Here is a 15,685-nt window from a genome sequence, read left to right on the forward strand (position 1 = left end):
TGACCTGATGGTAATGTGAAAGGAGCACGGGAGCATTTTCTCTTTAATATGGACGATGACAGAAAGCCTCCTGTAATTTGGTAAGAGTCAGATTATCCTTCCAGTGGATAATGTGAGTTCTCATCTCTCCTTTGAGTCACAGGGTGAGCTCTAAATGAAATGACCAGATGGACACAGACATTTGCTGAGAACGGCCATGGAAAGAGGACAAGGACCAAAATGACATAGTTATTGTCAGAGAAGCTACCACGTTACACAATAATCATAACTCAGCAAGTAGACATACCCTTTTCTTTTTCCTTCCACAGCACTTTGATCCCACAAAGGACCATGCAGTATGGTCTCTCATACATTTATCTCTGAATTTGGAAACCGCTTAATGAAATGCAAGGTCTTTAAACTGATTTTAAAGGAAATGGCCAAGTCTTATAAAATTTAGAGATTTCTTTCACTGTTAAACCAGCCACTTTCAGCTGAAATGATAGAACACAGACATATCCCAGGCAGCTTAAGCTTAGCTTAAAGAGTTAAGCAGCCTTAAGTCTTTAAGAATTCAATACTGGGGGGACCTTCAAGATGGCAGAAGAGTAAAGCCATTGAGATAACCTCCCTCCTCACAAACACATCGAAAATAAACCTACAAGTGGAACAACTCCTACAGAACATCTACTGAATGCTGGCAGAAGACCTCAGACTTCCCAAAAGGCAAGAAACTCCCCACGTACCCGGGTAGGGCAAAAGAAAAAGGAAAAACAGAGACAAAAGAATAGGGACGGGACCTGCATCTCTGGGAGGGAGTTGTGTGAACAAAGAAGAGAAAGGGAAATCTCTCCCAGCAGCCTCAGGAGCAGCGGATTAAATCTCCACAATCAACATGATGTACCTTCATCTGTGGAATACCTGAACAGACAACGAATCATCCCAAATTGAGGAGGTGGACTTTGGGAGCAACTGTAGACTTGGGGTTTGCTTTCTGTGTTGAATTTTTTTCTGGTTTTATGTTTATCTTAGATTAGTCTTTAGTACTTATTATCATTGTGGATTTCTTTATTGGTTTGGTTGCTCTATATCTTTTTTTTTTTCTTCCTTTTTCCCTTTTTGTGAGTATGTGTTTGCTTCTTTCTAGGATTTTGTCTGTTTAGGTTTGCTTTTACCATTTGTCTTAGGGTTCTGCCTTTGTTTTGTTTTTTTTTTCTTTCTTCCTTTTATTATGAGCCATGTGGCTGGCAGGGTCTTCTTGCTCCAGCCAGGTGTTGGGCCTGAGCCTCTGAGGTGGGAGGGCCGAGTCCAGGACACTGGACCACCAGAGACCTCCCAGCCCCAGGTAATATCAATCAGCGAGAGCTCTCCCAGAGATCTCTGCCTCCACACTATGACCCAGCTCCACCCAAAGGCCAGCAAGCTCCAGGGCTTGAGGCTGCATGCCAAACACCAAGCAAGACAGGAACACAACCCCACCTATTAGCAGAGCGGTTGCCTAACATCATACTAAGTTCACACACACACCAAAACACACCACCGGCTGGAGCCCTGCCCACAAGAAGGACAAGATACAGCCCCACCCACCAGAGCACAGGCACCAGTCCCTCCACCAGGAATTTTACACAAACCACTGAACCAACCCCACCCACTGGGGAAAGACACCAAAAACAACGGGAACTACGAACATGCAGCCTGCAAAAAGGAGACCCCAAACACAGTAAGTTAAGCAAAATGAGAAGACAGAGAAACACACATGAAGGAGCAAGGTAAAAACCCACCAGACCTAACAAATGAAGAGGAAACAGGCAGTCTACCTGAAAAAGAATTCAGAATAATGATAGTAAAGGTGATCCAAAATCTTGGAAATCGAATGGAGAAAATACGAGAAATGTTTAACAAGGACCTACAAGAACTAAAGAGCAAACAAACAATAATGAACAACACATTTACATGTCATTTACAGATGACATGATACTATACATAGAGAATCCTAAAGATGCTACCAGAAAACTACTAGAGCTAATCAATGAATTTGATAAAGTTGCAGAATACAAAATTAATGCACAGAAATCTCTTGCATTCTGATACACTAACAATGAAAAATCTGAAAGAGAAATTAAGGAAACACTCCCATTTAGCATTGCAACAAAAAGAATGAAATATCTAGGAATAAGCCTACCTAAGAAGACAAAAGACCCATATGCAGAAAACTATGACACTGATGAAAGAAATTAAAGATGATACAAACAGATAAAGAGATATACCATGTTCTTGGATTGGAAGAATCAACATTATGAAAATGACTATACTACCCAAAGCAATCTACAGATTCAGTGCAATCCCTATCAAACTACCAATGCCATTCTTCACAGAATTAGAACAAAACATTTTACCAAAAAAACCCACATTTTACAATTTCTATGGAAACACAAAAGACCCCGAATAGCCAAAGCAATCTTGAGAAAGAAAAATGAAGTTGGAGGAATCAGGCTCCATGACTTCAAACTACACCACAAAGCTACAGTAATCAAGACAGTATGGTACTGGCACAAAAACAGAAATATAGATCAGTGGTACAGGATAGAATGCCCAGAGATAAACCCACACACATATGGTCACCTTATTTTTTAAAAAGGAGGCAAGAATATACAATGGAGAAAAGACAGTCTCTTCTATAAGTGGTGCTGGGAAAACTGGACAGCTAGATGTAAAAGAATGAAATTAGAACACTTCCTAACACCATACACAAAAATAAACTCCAAATGGATTAAAGAATTAAATGTAAAGGCCAGACACTATAAAACTCTTAGAGGAAAACATAGGAAGAACACTGTTTGACATAAACCACAGCAAGATCTTTTTTGACCCACCTCCTAGAGTAACGGAAATAAAAACAAAAATAAACAAATGGGACTTAATTAAACTTAAAAGCTTTTGCAGAGCAAAGGAAACCATAAACAAGACAAAAAGACAACCCCCACCTCCGTGGTTAAATTTATTCCCAGGTATTTTATTATTACTGGTACAATTGTAAATTTTTTTCTTAATTTCTCTGATAGTTTGTTATTAGTGAAGAGAAAAATAACAGATTTCTGCATATTAATTGCATATACTTCAATAAAAATAAAAACAAAAATTAACAAATGGGACCTAATTAAACTTAAAAGCTTCTCTGCACAGCAAAGGAAACCATAAACAAGACGAAAAGACAACATTCACAATGGGAGAAAATATTTGCCAGTGAAACAACAGACAAAGGGCTAATCTCCAAAATATACAAACAGCTCATGGAGCTCAATATCAAAAAAACAAACAATCCAGTTAAAAAGTGGGGGGAAGACCTAAATAGACATTTCACCAAGGAAGTCATACAGATGGCCAAGAGGCACATGAAAAGACGCTCAACATCACTAATTATTAGAGAAATGCAAATCAAAACCACAATGACGTATCATCTCACACCGGTCAGAGTGGCCATCATCAAAAAATCTACAAACACAATAAATGCTGGAGAGGGTGTGGAGAAAAGGGAACCCTCTTGCACTGTTGGTGGGAATGTAAATTGATACAGTCACTATGGAGAACAGTATGGAGGTTCCTTAAAAAACTAAACACAGAACTACCATATGACCCAGCAATCCCACTACTGGGCTCATACCCTGAGAAAACCATAAATCAAAAAGAGTCATGTACCACAATGTTCATTGCAGTCCTATTTACAATAGCCAGGACATGGAAGCAACCTAAGTGTCCATCGACAGATGAGTGGATAAAGATGTGGCACATGTATACAATGGAATATTACTCAGCCATAAAAAGAAACGAAATTGAGTTATTTGTAGTGAGGTGGATGGACCTAGAGTCTGTCATACAGAGTGAAGTAAGTCAGAGAAAAAACAAATACCGTATGCTGACACATATATATGGAATCTAAAAAAAAAAATGTTTCTCACGGACCTAGGGGCAGGACAGGAATAAAGACACAGACGTAGAGAATGGACTTGGGGACACGGGGAGGGGGAAGGGCAAGCTGGGATGAAGTGAGAGAGTGACATGGACGTATATACACTACTAAATGTAAAATAGATAGCTAGTGGGAAGCAGCCGCATAGCACAGGGAGATCAGTTTGGTGCTTTGTGACCACCTAGAGGGGTGAGATAGGGAGGGTGGGAGGGAGATGCAAGAGGGAGGGGATATGGGGATGTATGTATACGTATAGCTGATTCACTTTGTTATACAGCAGAAACTGACACACCACTGTAAAGCAATTAAACTCCAATAAAGTTGTTAAAAAAGAAATAAATGAACTTTGGCTACTGTCTCACACCATATCAAATATCAGTGCTAGATGAATTGTATGCCTAATATGAATGGTAAAACAAGCTTTTAGTAGAAGAACATCTTCATAATATTGGGGCAAAGATTTATTAAACAGGACACAGAAATCCTTAACCATAAAAGAAAAGATTGGTATATTGGACTTCATAAAAATTAGTGCTTTCTGGTTTTCAAAGGTCACCATTTGGAAAGTGGAAAAGCAAACCAAAGAGAAGGTGTGTATAATAATACATCAGACCAAAAACTCATTTCATTAAAATTTAAAGAAGCCCAGCAAATCAATAGGAAAAAGACAGACAACCCAATAAATATTAACAAGTGACTTGAACAGGCACTTAACAAGTGAAAATTTCCAAATGGTTAATAAAGATATAAAAAGGTATTCCATATATCATTACTTCTCAGATAGATGCATATTAAAACCACAATAAAATACACACTCACCATAATGGATGAAATACACACTTGCCAGAATGGCTAAAACTAATAAGGCTCGTGGTACATAGTACTTCTGAGGAGGTAGAGCAACTGGAACTCTCATACATTGTTGCTGGGAGTTTAAATTGTTACAAGCACTATTGAAAACTATTTGGCAATATCTTCCACAGCTAAATATGCACCCATCCTATAATTTAGTAGTTTTATTCTTATGTATAAACCCAAGAGAAATGAGTGCACGTGTGCACTGAAAGATGTGTACAGGAATGTTCATGGCAGCTTTAGACATAAAAGCCAAAAATTATACACAGCCCAAATGTCCACCAATGGTAGAATGGATCAATTATAATATACTTATATGATGGAATACTACAGAGTAGTAAAAAAAAGAGCAAACTATTGTTACTGTTACATGCAACAACATAAGTGAATTTCACAGACATGATGATGATCAAATAAAACCAGACACGAAGACTAAGGAGTGTATAATTCCATTTACAGGAAGGTCAAGAACAGACGAAAGTAGAATACTTTTGTGACAGAAGTCAGAAGAGTGGCTACGTTTGAGTATGGACTGGGAGCCTCACCTTGACCTAAGTGATGGTTATATGGGTGCATATATATGTAAAAATTCATTGAGCTGTCACTTAAGATCTGTGCACTTTATACATCATACTGCATTAAAAATATGATCACTAAAAAAAAAAAAAAATCAGTACTGTCCTCAGATGCTGTGTGGAATGGTGAGAACATTTAAAATGCCAGAGAAAGAAAACTGCCAAGCAGGGAGCAAATGATTTGAACTTGTCCTGGCTTATCTAGAGAAGTCTTGGACATGCAGAATTGTCAGCTGTGCAGACTTTCATGACTAATCAAGCTCCCCAAAAAACTAAGGAAGAAAAATCTGTAATAATATGACTAACCACACCAGAGTGACTTAGAACATATCCATGTAGTGCTGTTTGTTCCTAATTTATTCACATTCAGCATTGATTTAGTACTGAGTGCTTTAGAAACTATTTAAAGAGTTAAGCATGTGACTGAAAGATCTGTAAAGGGTCTATTTTGATATTAGTAACATACATATAGTCAACTGTACCCACTTCATCTCCCTAATATTTGAAAGATATAATATAGTGTATGTATATGTATTCATGTATATGAAGTCAAGAAATATGTGTATGTATCTGTACATTTATATATACAAAGCTAGGTATATATACATATTTCTACCCACACAGAAATAGGTGATATATAGGAAACTATGGCAGAAAGATCTTTAGCTATACCAGAAATAAATAAGTATGGAGAACCACCACAAATTAGTGAAATCTGTTCTATAAAGTATCAGTAAGGAAATCATGCTTGCATTATTGCTAAACACAAGCAATAAGTGGAACAAAATGTAACTATAATGAAATAGCACTTAATGCGGCTCTATACAGAAGCTGCTATAATGGCTAAAACACTTTTATTTACAAATATATTGCAATCAATATTTTACATATTAACGTAAATAAGTGTATCTTATGCTAGAGAAGGAATTGAAAAAAAAGGTCGCTGCCTTTAAAAGGATAAATTATTGTAATTCTCTTGTATTTGTGGTTATTATATGGTAAAGGAAAATTTCAAACCAGTCTTTTCAGTCAGGTAGGGCACACCTGCATTAATACTATGTATTTATCTCATTTATACTCTCTGGAAACTCTGTGAAAAGTCTACAGTGCTGGATAACAACAATATGGATTATTATCTGACTAAATCAATCTTCTGAGAACGGCATAATTAACTTCATTTAATGAGAAGGGGAATACCTTTATTTTGACCATATTTTAGAACCTCTTCGTTCCAACGCCAGCATAATTAAAGGAGACCACTCACTCAGAGACACACCGAGTAAGATAAACAGATTGCAGTGTGGGGTTTAGGATAGGCATGAAGTACTTCCTTTTTGCAAGTTAATACTTCTGTTTCATGGATTGACAGGCCAATGGTAGGTTTATTTATAAAGCCATTTTCTATTCCCCACATCTAAGTTTCTGTAGGAAAATAATGCACACAGTTCTTACAAAATCATCTTCTGCTCATCTAATTCAAGATCTGTCCTCTTTTATTGAGAGAAGAAATTATCAAAATGTGAAAGTCTAAAAATAGTGGCGTATAATTGATAGCCTAATTCTTTCTTAATTATAGGTGTGTTACAGTGGCGCTATAATTAGGCAAGAACAGCAGCTCCAAAATGAGTCAGACTTTACCTTTCACTCTATACGAGGATGTACACGGGTTCCGTGAGCAGAAAGCTCTGGAAAAGGAAGATGCAGGGTCTATTTCCTCACACATCTTGCTGGTTACAAGATTGTCCCCTGTTTCCTCTCTCTAGCACAACAAAGTAAATATTCCATTCATATTTCTTTTACTGATTATCATTTAAAGAACATATAGATTTTTAAATTAGAAAATTTACAGCTTGAATCGGAATTCTAAAACTAATGCACACACGCTGACTTCCCTAAAACAATATTAATATAACCCATAATTATTAAATTATGTACCTGAAATCTGAGTTAAAAAATCTTTAGATTTAAATTGAGTAATTATCATCCTAACGATGACAAAACAGTTTCGTATAAATGAGATGAAATATTCTTCTTATAATTTGATATAAGATGCTTTCATCCCTTCAAAGATGTATCTTTAGTTAATTATCATTAATGTATCATTAGTTAATACTGAGACAAAAGACTAGGCTCTCAGAACTCCGAATTCTGTTTTAAAACTGGCCCTTTAATCTCTAAATGGTCTTAAACAAGTTATTTTTCCATCTTTTAGTTAGCTATACATCTTTAAAATTCAGACAGTGACTACCTTCTCAAATCAGTTTCTCCGATGGCTAAATCCAAAGCTCCTGCTGTGATAAAATCAGAAAGTTGACTTTCTGATAGACACTGTGATAGTAGAAAGTTTATAATAATATAAATGATAAAATCCCTCTTCATAAACAGCATAAGAAACAAAAAGCTATCAGTAAAGCCAAATTAAGCCATATTAGGAAACACAAGATAACTGTTAGAACGTTAAGTATTAGCAACTGGTAAAAGTTGTGTCTTCCACGTGTCATGAGCTGTCTCGGGCATTAGAGTAAGTATTAAATATGAGACAGCCAGAGAACAAAAAGCACAGTACCTGTCCTCAGTCTGGGGCCGGCCCACTCCCTCTGCATCCCCACTCCTGGAGGATCAGGCACCACGATGGTCAATCTCCCATCACTCACCCTGTCCTGCACCCACCTTCCAGGAGCCCCAAACGCCCCTGAGGTTAAAGGACAGTTGAGAGAGAGGACAACCCAAGCTTGTGGTGAATATTAGTTTTAGGAACAGAAGCAAGGAGCATTTCCTTTGCACCTCTTTCCACCATAAGCTTAGAAACTCAACCAGACTACTGCTAATAGACAGATTGTAGAATATAACCTAGGTCTTAAGGGGAAAAATGAAAAATCAATGATATTTTGCCTTTATAATGTCTATGAATTAGCTTCATCTCATCCAATACGTTTAGAATAACACTCTATAAGAGAAATTCTTTTTTTTACAAAAAGGAATTTCTTACTCAATTTCCATATACTAAAGCAATAAACTCTGTGGGGAAAGGTATGAGATGCGATGGCTACCGCTGCAAGCCGGAGTATCTCTGAAAACACCTCTGAGAGTCAGAAGCAAAATTAAGATTGCCCTCACTATTGTCACCGTGGTACCCAATTATCCAACATTAATACAGTTAGAAAAACTATTCAAAATTACTCAATTTAGCAGCACCTTTTTATTTAATCCAACTTTTAAAGAAACACACCTTTTGTACATACTTTCCCAAATCACAGCCATGCCGTGTTTTAATGGTGGGATTAACAGCCATGCTCCTATTCACTTTGGCGATGTGTGCTCTTCCATTAGCCTCCCTTCACTGGTACAAACAGAATGAACAGTGTGGCTTTTAAGTACTTTTGAGCCCACACCTTCCTTCTCTAGATAAGGAGTAGCTGACTGCTATGCTATAGCGCTGAGACCTAGCCAAGGTCACGCATCAACAATTCCTTTTGAAGGTATATTGAGAGGAACTGTGAGGCCCCGTCTGGATTTCCACCATTATAATCCTCTAACATGACATATGCCAACACGGAGGTGACCGAAACACAGCAGGAGAGCAGCAAAGTAAATCCGGAGGAAGGAAGGAAAAACAGTGTACGGAAAGCACTCTTTAGGAGTAAAAGTCCTCGGCACACTTGTTATCTGCTAGAACTTGGTCAAGTCCTCACATTTATCCGAGCTTAAATTTAATAACGCACAACATTGCAAACAAAAGTGATCGCCCCAACTATCAGACAGAAATACTGTGAGATTCAGAGATGACGCATAAGAAACTGCTTTGGGAAACTACACGCATAAAGGTTATCAGGTTGCCGAAATACTCACATCACTTCTCTATTATTCTAGAGAAGGAAAGCACCACGATCCTATATAGGCGAGTGGCACCCCACAGATATGTCAGCGTGTGTGCACGCGCGCATGTGTGTGTGTGAGTTTGTGTGTGCGCTGCACGTGGGGACCATGGTCTCCATGGGGTTACTGAGCTGAAACACAAGAGTAGCAGCATCCTTTGCCCAGAGTCACACAGCCTTCTCACCCTGTCTCCTGGGGAATTTGCATATTCTAATCATGAAATCTTGGCATCCCGCTGATTACGGCGCGTGTTTCTATGATCGAGTTCAGGTACACTGAAAAGCTCCGAGATCCTGAAAGTGCAGTCGACGAGAAGAGTTGGTCCTCTTGTTGTCCAAACAAGCTAACGAGAGTAACTCTCAACAGACAGTGTCTGGAAGCAATTACGGTTATTTTCGTCAATATAAGGAGCGCTACGTAAACCATACGATCTAACAAGTCTCTGCCTCGTTCATAGGGCTCATTTACTTCAAGAGCGCGGAATACCAATAAAATATACCAGTAAATATACCAGTAAAGTAAATATATATACCAGTAAATATATTTATACCAGTAAATATATACCAGTAAAATAAATATATATACCAGTAAATAATATACCAGTAAAATATACCAATAAATATACCGGTAAAATATACCAGTAAAATAAATATACCAGTAAAATATACCAGTAAAATAAAAGCAAGCCCTATCGGGACACAAACAATTTAAAAATGTTTCAAATACACTTCTAATTGAGAATCATGCGATATTCTCATCTATTTTAATAGGTCCATTGTTATGATCAGGCTAGAGCACTGTGTTATATCAAGAGTACTGCAACTATTTTCAGAAGTAGCAGTAAATTGTCATTAGTAACAAATCTGCATTACAGCGTTCATACACAGCATCAAAGTCAAAGTACTGCTGACAGACGGACCACATCTCGGCTTACGTCGCGGTACCTAGTGGAGGAGTCAAGGTCCTGCCCACCCCACGTACAGCCAAGTTATTTTCTGTTGTCAGCCGTCTGACAACACCACTTTTTCTCCCGTGATATCTGGAGCACAACTCATGTTATTTGGAAAAGAGACCAGTGGCAATGCAGAAGGAGACAGTCTTCAAAATACAGTCTACCACTTCGACTGGACGTTGAAAGTCCTAATCCTAATGCAGAAGTAAACTGGCCTGGATCTCACTCAAAGTTAGGTACACCCGAAGATGGATTATCAGAGACCATCGTATGCCCCGCATTTGGCTTAATGTCAATACCAAAGTTTACCTGCTATATTTAGGCATTTTAATAGAATGAGTTCTTACAGAGAGATAATAGTATAATGAAAGAAAGTTATACCAACATCAGCCTCTGGACTGGTGCCCATAAACAGAGACCATAATAAATAAGGCCACAGATCTTTTAAAAACTAAAATACGTTTAATAGACACGTTGTAATTATGATTCCCATTTTAAAAGTCGAGAAGTTGAAGGCCTTTGTTAGCCTTTTCTTGGAGGGTTTAACAGAAAGTTTGGAATTTCCACATATGAACACAATCTGTTTCCTGACTTAGAATTAACATAACGGATTGGAAAGTGAGTTTTCAACTGTAAATTATGTAAGATAGATGGAAGCCATGCTTTAACATAAAACGAAATACAACATCCTTTTCTTTTAAAAATAATCACCTAAATTTAACTATACTTTGCTTCAATTTTGTTCCAAAAGGTCAATCAATTTTTTTAAAAAACTAGATTTCTTTGCAAAAAGTGTTTTTCTCCGAAGGAGTCAGGAATCAAACAAAAGGATAGAGATAGTGCTAAGTATAGCGGTAGGGAAGGGAGCGGGGTAGAGTCAAGGTTATAAACAGACAAAGAAAACAAACTTATGGTTACCAAAGGGGAAACAGCAGGTGGGATAAATTATGAGGTTGGAATTAACATACACTCTACTCTCTACTATATATAAAATAGACAACCAACAAAGACCTACTGTATAGCACAGGGAACTCTACTCAATCAATATTCTGTAATAAGCTAAATGGGAAAAGAATTTGCAAAAGAATAAATTATATGTATATGTATAACTGAATCACTTTGCTGTACAACTGAAAGTAACACAACATTGTACATCAGCTATAGTCCAATATAAAATTTAAAAAAAAACCAGAAATAGAATTAGAGACAGGGATGGAAATTACTTGCGCATAGCACTTTTGTGTAGACCATGGGAGGAGGGGCAAGGGGGCACAAAGTTTAATTACAAGAACAAAATCAGAAGTTAGGAAGCAGAATCTCTTACCCTGAAAAATTCCTTAGTGGAGCCAGAGTCTAATGTTCCATAAGCAATTTCTGTTTGCTTAGAAAGATCCTCCGCACTTTCAATGGGAGACACCATCCTCTCTACGGTCAGGAAGGCAGCTAAGTTAGCCGTGTAGGAGGAGATTATGATCAGGGTAAAGAACCACCAAACTCCTCCAACAATGCGCCCAGACAGGGATCTGGTAACAAGTACGAAACGGATTTGTAAAGCGAAATGAATGACCTCATAAGAAAACAAGTTAGCAGTATTATGCAAATATCGATTTATAGGGAAATATTTAACTTTATACTTTTCAATATATCTGCTAGTTGATGATACTTGAAATTATTAAACCTTCTGAGCAAGGAGTACAGATTTGCTAGATTTGATGAGACATCCAGAGGCAGAACTTCAGATTCCTGAGATTCTTTCATAGATATCATGGCCAAATAGCTTATGGTATGAAATATCGTAACAATCAATTTCAAGAAATGTGCAAATAATCTATCCAATGCTCATACTACTTTATCCACTCATGACAGAAGTAAACGAACAATAGAATCTAAGATCAACAGCAAAACTCAGAACAACGTCGACAAACAAAATTAAATATCAAAAATAAAAGAGTATGTACCACAGATGTGGCTTTAAACACCGAAGAAACCCTCCTTTTAATCCAGCCAATGAAGTTCCAAAACCCTCAAAAAAGGTCCAAAATTTCATTAGGTATTTCTTTTTGTGCAGAAACATAGGTTTTAGATACAGTACAAGATAAAAATGGAAAATAGTGATACTATAAACAAAGTATGACACAAAATATTATTCTTAATGAATAAAACTCTGATGCTTCAGGGCATGGACAGCTATGACCCTGTTCCTTTGTGCCTCCTGCTTAAGAAAAAAAAACAAAACTCAAGGAGAAAAAATTAGACATGTAAAACTTTGCCAAGATATAAATTCCTAGTCTGAAGTATAATAACAATATTTCTGTGACCATAAATTCTTACTTAAAATACTTTTCAAAAGCTTAATTGATTCCCAGTAATTTACTGGTAGATAAACCCTAGGTAGATAAATGTAGACATGTAGATACAGAAAGAGATATATAGGGTATTATTTGGTAAGATTTGGTGGGGTTCTACATATAATGGTATTTGAGTAGTATTAACACACCAGTATAATAACTTTTTCTTTTTTGTTAATAACTCTGTTATGCCTAAAAATTAAACCCTCTACAGTGAAGAGGTAACACTTCTAAAAATTTAAATCATGAAAATGTGCCAATTTATGACCTAAACTAAACCTCCTGACAATTAATAACAAGAAATATTTTTGATGAAACACAGATACTACATCAAATTATTAGGTCGTATTTGTAGAAAAAACTACTCAAGCAGTCAAGAAAAGGGGTGAAGCTAAAAGTAAAGATTTTTGGATAAAAACATCTGCAGCTAAAATAAAAGAGAAAAAGAGAGAGAGCACACAAGCAATGAAAAAATAATAATAATATAATTAAGAGCCTTTACCAGTCTCTAAGAGTTGCAAAGAATGAAACAAATATGATAGAATGGAAAAAACTTAAACAAGTCTCACTTATACTCTGAAAAGGATATTAAATACATTTTGATTTTGGAAAAACCCTACGTAGACACAGCCACTCTCAAAATGTTCACTATTTATTCCGTCACAATGGAAGGTATAATTATATGACATGTAACCTATACTGAAGAGGGCAGATTCAGTATCTGACTACTCACAGCCCTTAAAACAAAACGGATTGCATGGTAATTGCTTTTGATACTATACATTTCAGGTTTATTTGTAATATATTTGAGAATCATTTTTATAAGTCACTCTGTTCTAGTTGTAAATTTAATTAAATATGCCAGTTTGTTTACAGTGTGTGAGATAACCCCCAAAATTTATTCGACTTGTGCATCATTCAAAACAGAATTCTTGAGCAATTTATTATTTACTTGTAAGTGTTTTCAAAGGATCAATTACGATTCCGAATGAGTTCCTGAGAAATTCAATATTATGTTTCATGGTGACAGACAAAAATGTTTTTCTAATTAAAAATAACTTTCGTCTCTCAGTGTCTGCACTAACGGAGCAAATAAATGCACATATTCTGCCATTTCTTTTAAATTTCTATTAAATAATTATTTTAAGAATGAAATTTTTTTTTTTTTTTTTTTTTTTTATGCGTTACGCGGGCCTCTCACTGTTGTGGCCTCTCCCGTTGCGGAGGACAGGCTCCGGACGCGCAGGCTCAGCGGCCATGGCTCACGGGCCCAGCCGCTCCGCGGCATGTGGGATCCTCCCAGACCGGGGCACGAACCCGTGTCGCCTGCATCGGCAGGCGGACTCTCAACCACTGCGCCACCAGGGAAGCCCGGAATGAAATTTTTTAATCATTTTAATCCTTTAAGGATATTGGGGGGGGAAAAAAAGAAAAAGAAGAAGAAAACCGGAGAATAAGAGTCAACTTTACAACATTTTGCTCTCATAATTCTGTGGTCCTAGTCTCCACAAAACTACAGTTAACATATTCTAAACTTAATTTCAGGCAATGACCAATTCACTTCAATAAACCGTTCTATATTAAAATTTAAATGTGTTCTACTCATATAAATAATAGAGTTCCATACCATATTTTACTTGGAAAAAGTTGATAAATATCGTTTAAAATATATAAAGGGCATCTCTAAAGTGATCTGTGGATTTCATACATTATTATTAAGTTTTTTTAGGTACTAAGCTGCTCTATTCTTTCCTAATCTAGAGTTACCATCATTGCATTCTAAAAAATGATAGTTTGGTTCATTTAAAAAACTCCTTGAATTTCCCAATATTAGGTAGTAAGTTCAATTGGTAAATGCACATATACCATAAAGTGAAAGATACATATGCTTGAAATTTTTAATAAAGTGAATTTTGCTTATATATATATACATATATATATATATATATATATATACACGTGTATATCTATTCATATATATTCTGTGGCCAAAAAATGCTAACAAGGAAAAATATGCTATCTAAAATTGATACATCTTACCAGGAAATAAAAATGATTACATGTGGAAGTTTAGTGAGTCATGACTCATGAATGAAACCACAAATGAAGAAAAAAGATAATATTTTAGGAAGCAGGCTTGTTGAAAATTAGAATGTCACTATGTCATAGTGGACCCTGGGAAAACACAGATTGTTAAATGTCCCTTGTGCCCCAGCTCCTATGTGTCAATATGTTTTCTGCTCCTAGACAAGCACTGGAGGCCAAAACCTTCAGAGCCCTGGTGCATGAGGAGCGGGGCAAACAAACCTGGGTCCATCGATGGGAACCCAGGTCGATATGTCCTGTGTCCTAAGGAACCTTCACATGCTTCTCCTGCTTATTCAAAAGGCAGAGCATAGTTTGTGGAACCCTAGGATAATTGCCTGATATCTTAGGACTATGGTAACATCAGACTTCAAGAGCCTTCTTACCAAAGATGAATCACTTCATTATTATTATGAGCTACAGTGCTCTCTGAGATTCCAATCTGGTTAGTATTTTCCTCCTTCATCATTAGAAACTTCTCTTTATGCCTTTAAGTTCAATCAGATCAACTATAGAGATGGAACTATGAATCTTACATGTTTTGTCAGAGGTCATAATTATATATATATATATATAGTATGTAATAATTATTATTATATGCTATACACTAGAATTATATATCTCTCTATATATGCAATGCAAGTGCCATTGATATAGTTCTAATTTAGTGCAGTTCCATAGAGAAGCCACAGGGAATTTGATGGAATAAAGATTGTTCAGATCCATAAAATTCATAAGAATGTGCCCTGCTATCTGAGAAGTAGGTCATTGATAATTTCTGCATACATGATATAGTCCCTTTATCTTGATGGGTGTAGTATACAGAAAAGGTCGCGGAAGATACAAAATTTTGAGCTTCACATATAGGTTTTTGAAATTAACCACTTCTTATCCCCAAAGTGCTCAAAAACTAACAATAATGAAATGGTATTTAAGAAGCCATTGCCTCTGGTAGTTATTAAGATACCCACAGACTCAAAGGAGGGTAACTGAGCCCAAATTAAGATGTGCCGGTAGATCAATAATCATATAGGCTTTAAATGTGAAA

General features: G+C 36.6%; 1 protein-coding gene across 4 annotated transcripts in view; it reads right to left on the minus strand.

Annotated features, from left to right (window-relative positions):
• GRIA2 (glutamate ionotropic receptor AMPA type subunit 2) overlaps positions 1–15,685 on the minus strand; it is a 170,688-nt gene that overhangs the window by 26,381 nt on the left and 128,622 nt on the right. For all 4 annotated transcript variants that reach the window (XM_032632568.1, XM_032632567.1, XM_032632569.1 and 1 more), the window contains exon 12: positions 11,529–11,727. In XM_032632568.1, coding sequence (XP_032488459.1) covers positions 11,529–11,727 — 199 coding nt within the window. The remainder of the gene's footprint in view (positions 1–11,528; positions 11,728–15,685) is intronic.

The sequence above is a fragment of the Phocoena sinus genome, chromosome 5 (assembly GCF_008692025.1).
Source record: "Phocoena sinus isolate mPhoSin1 chromosome 5, mPhoSin1.pri, whole genome shotgun sequence".
Lineage (NCBI taxonomy): Eukaryota > Metazoa > Chordata > Mammalia > Artiodactyla > Phocoenidae > Phocoena > Phocoena sinus.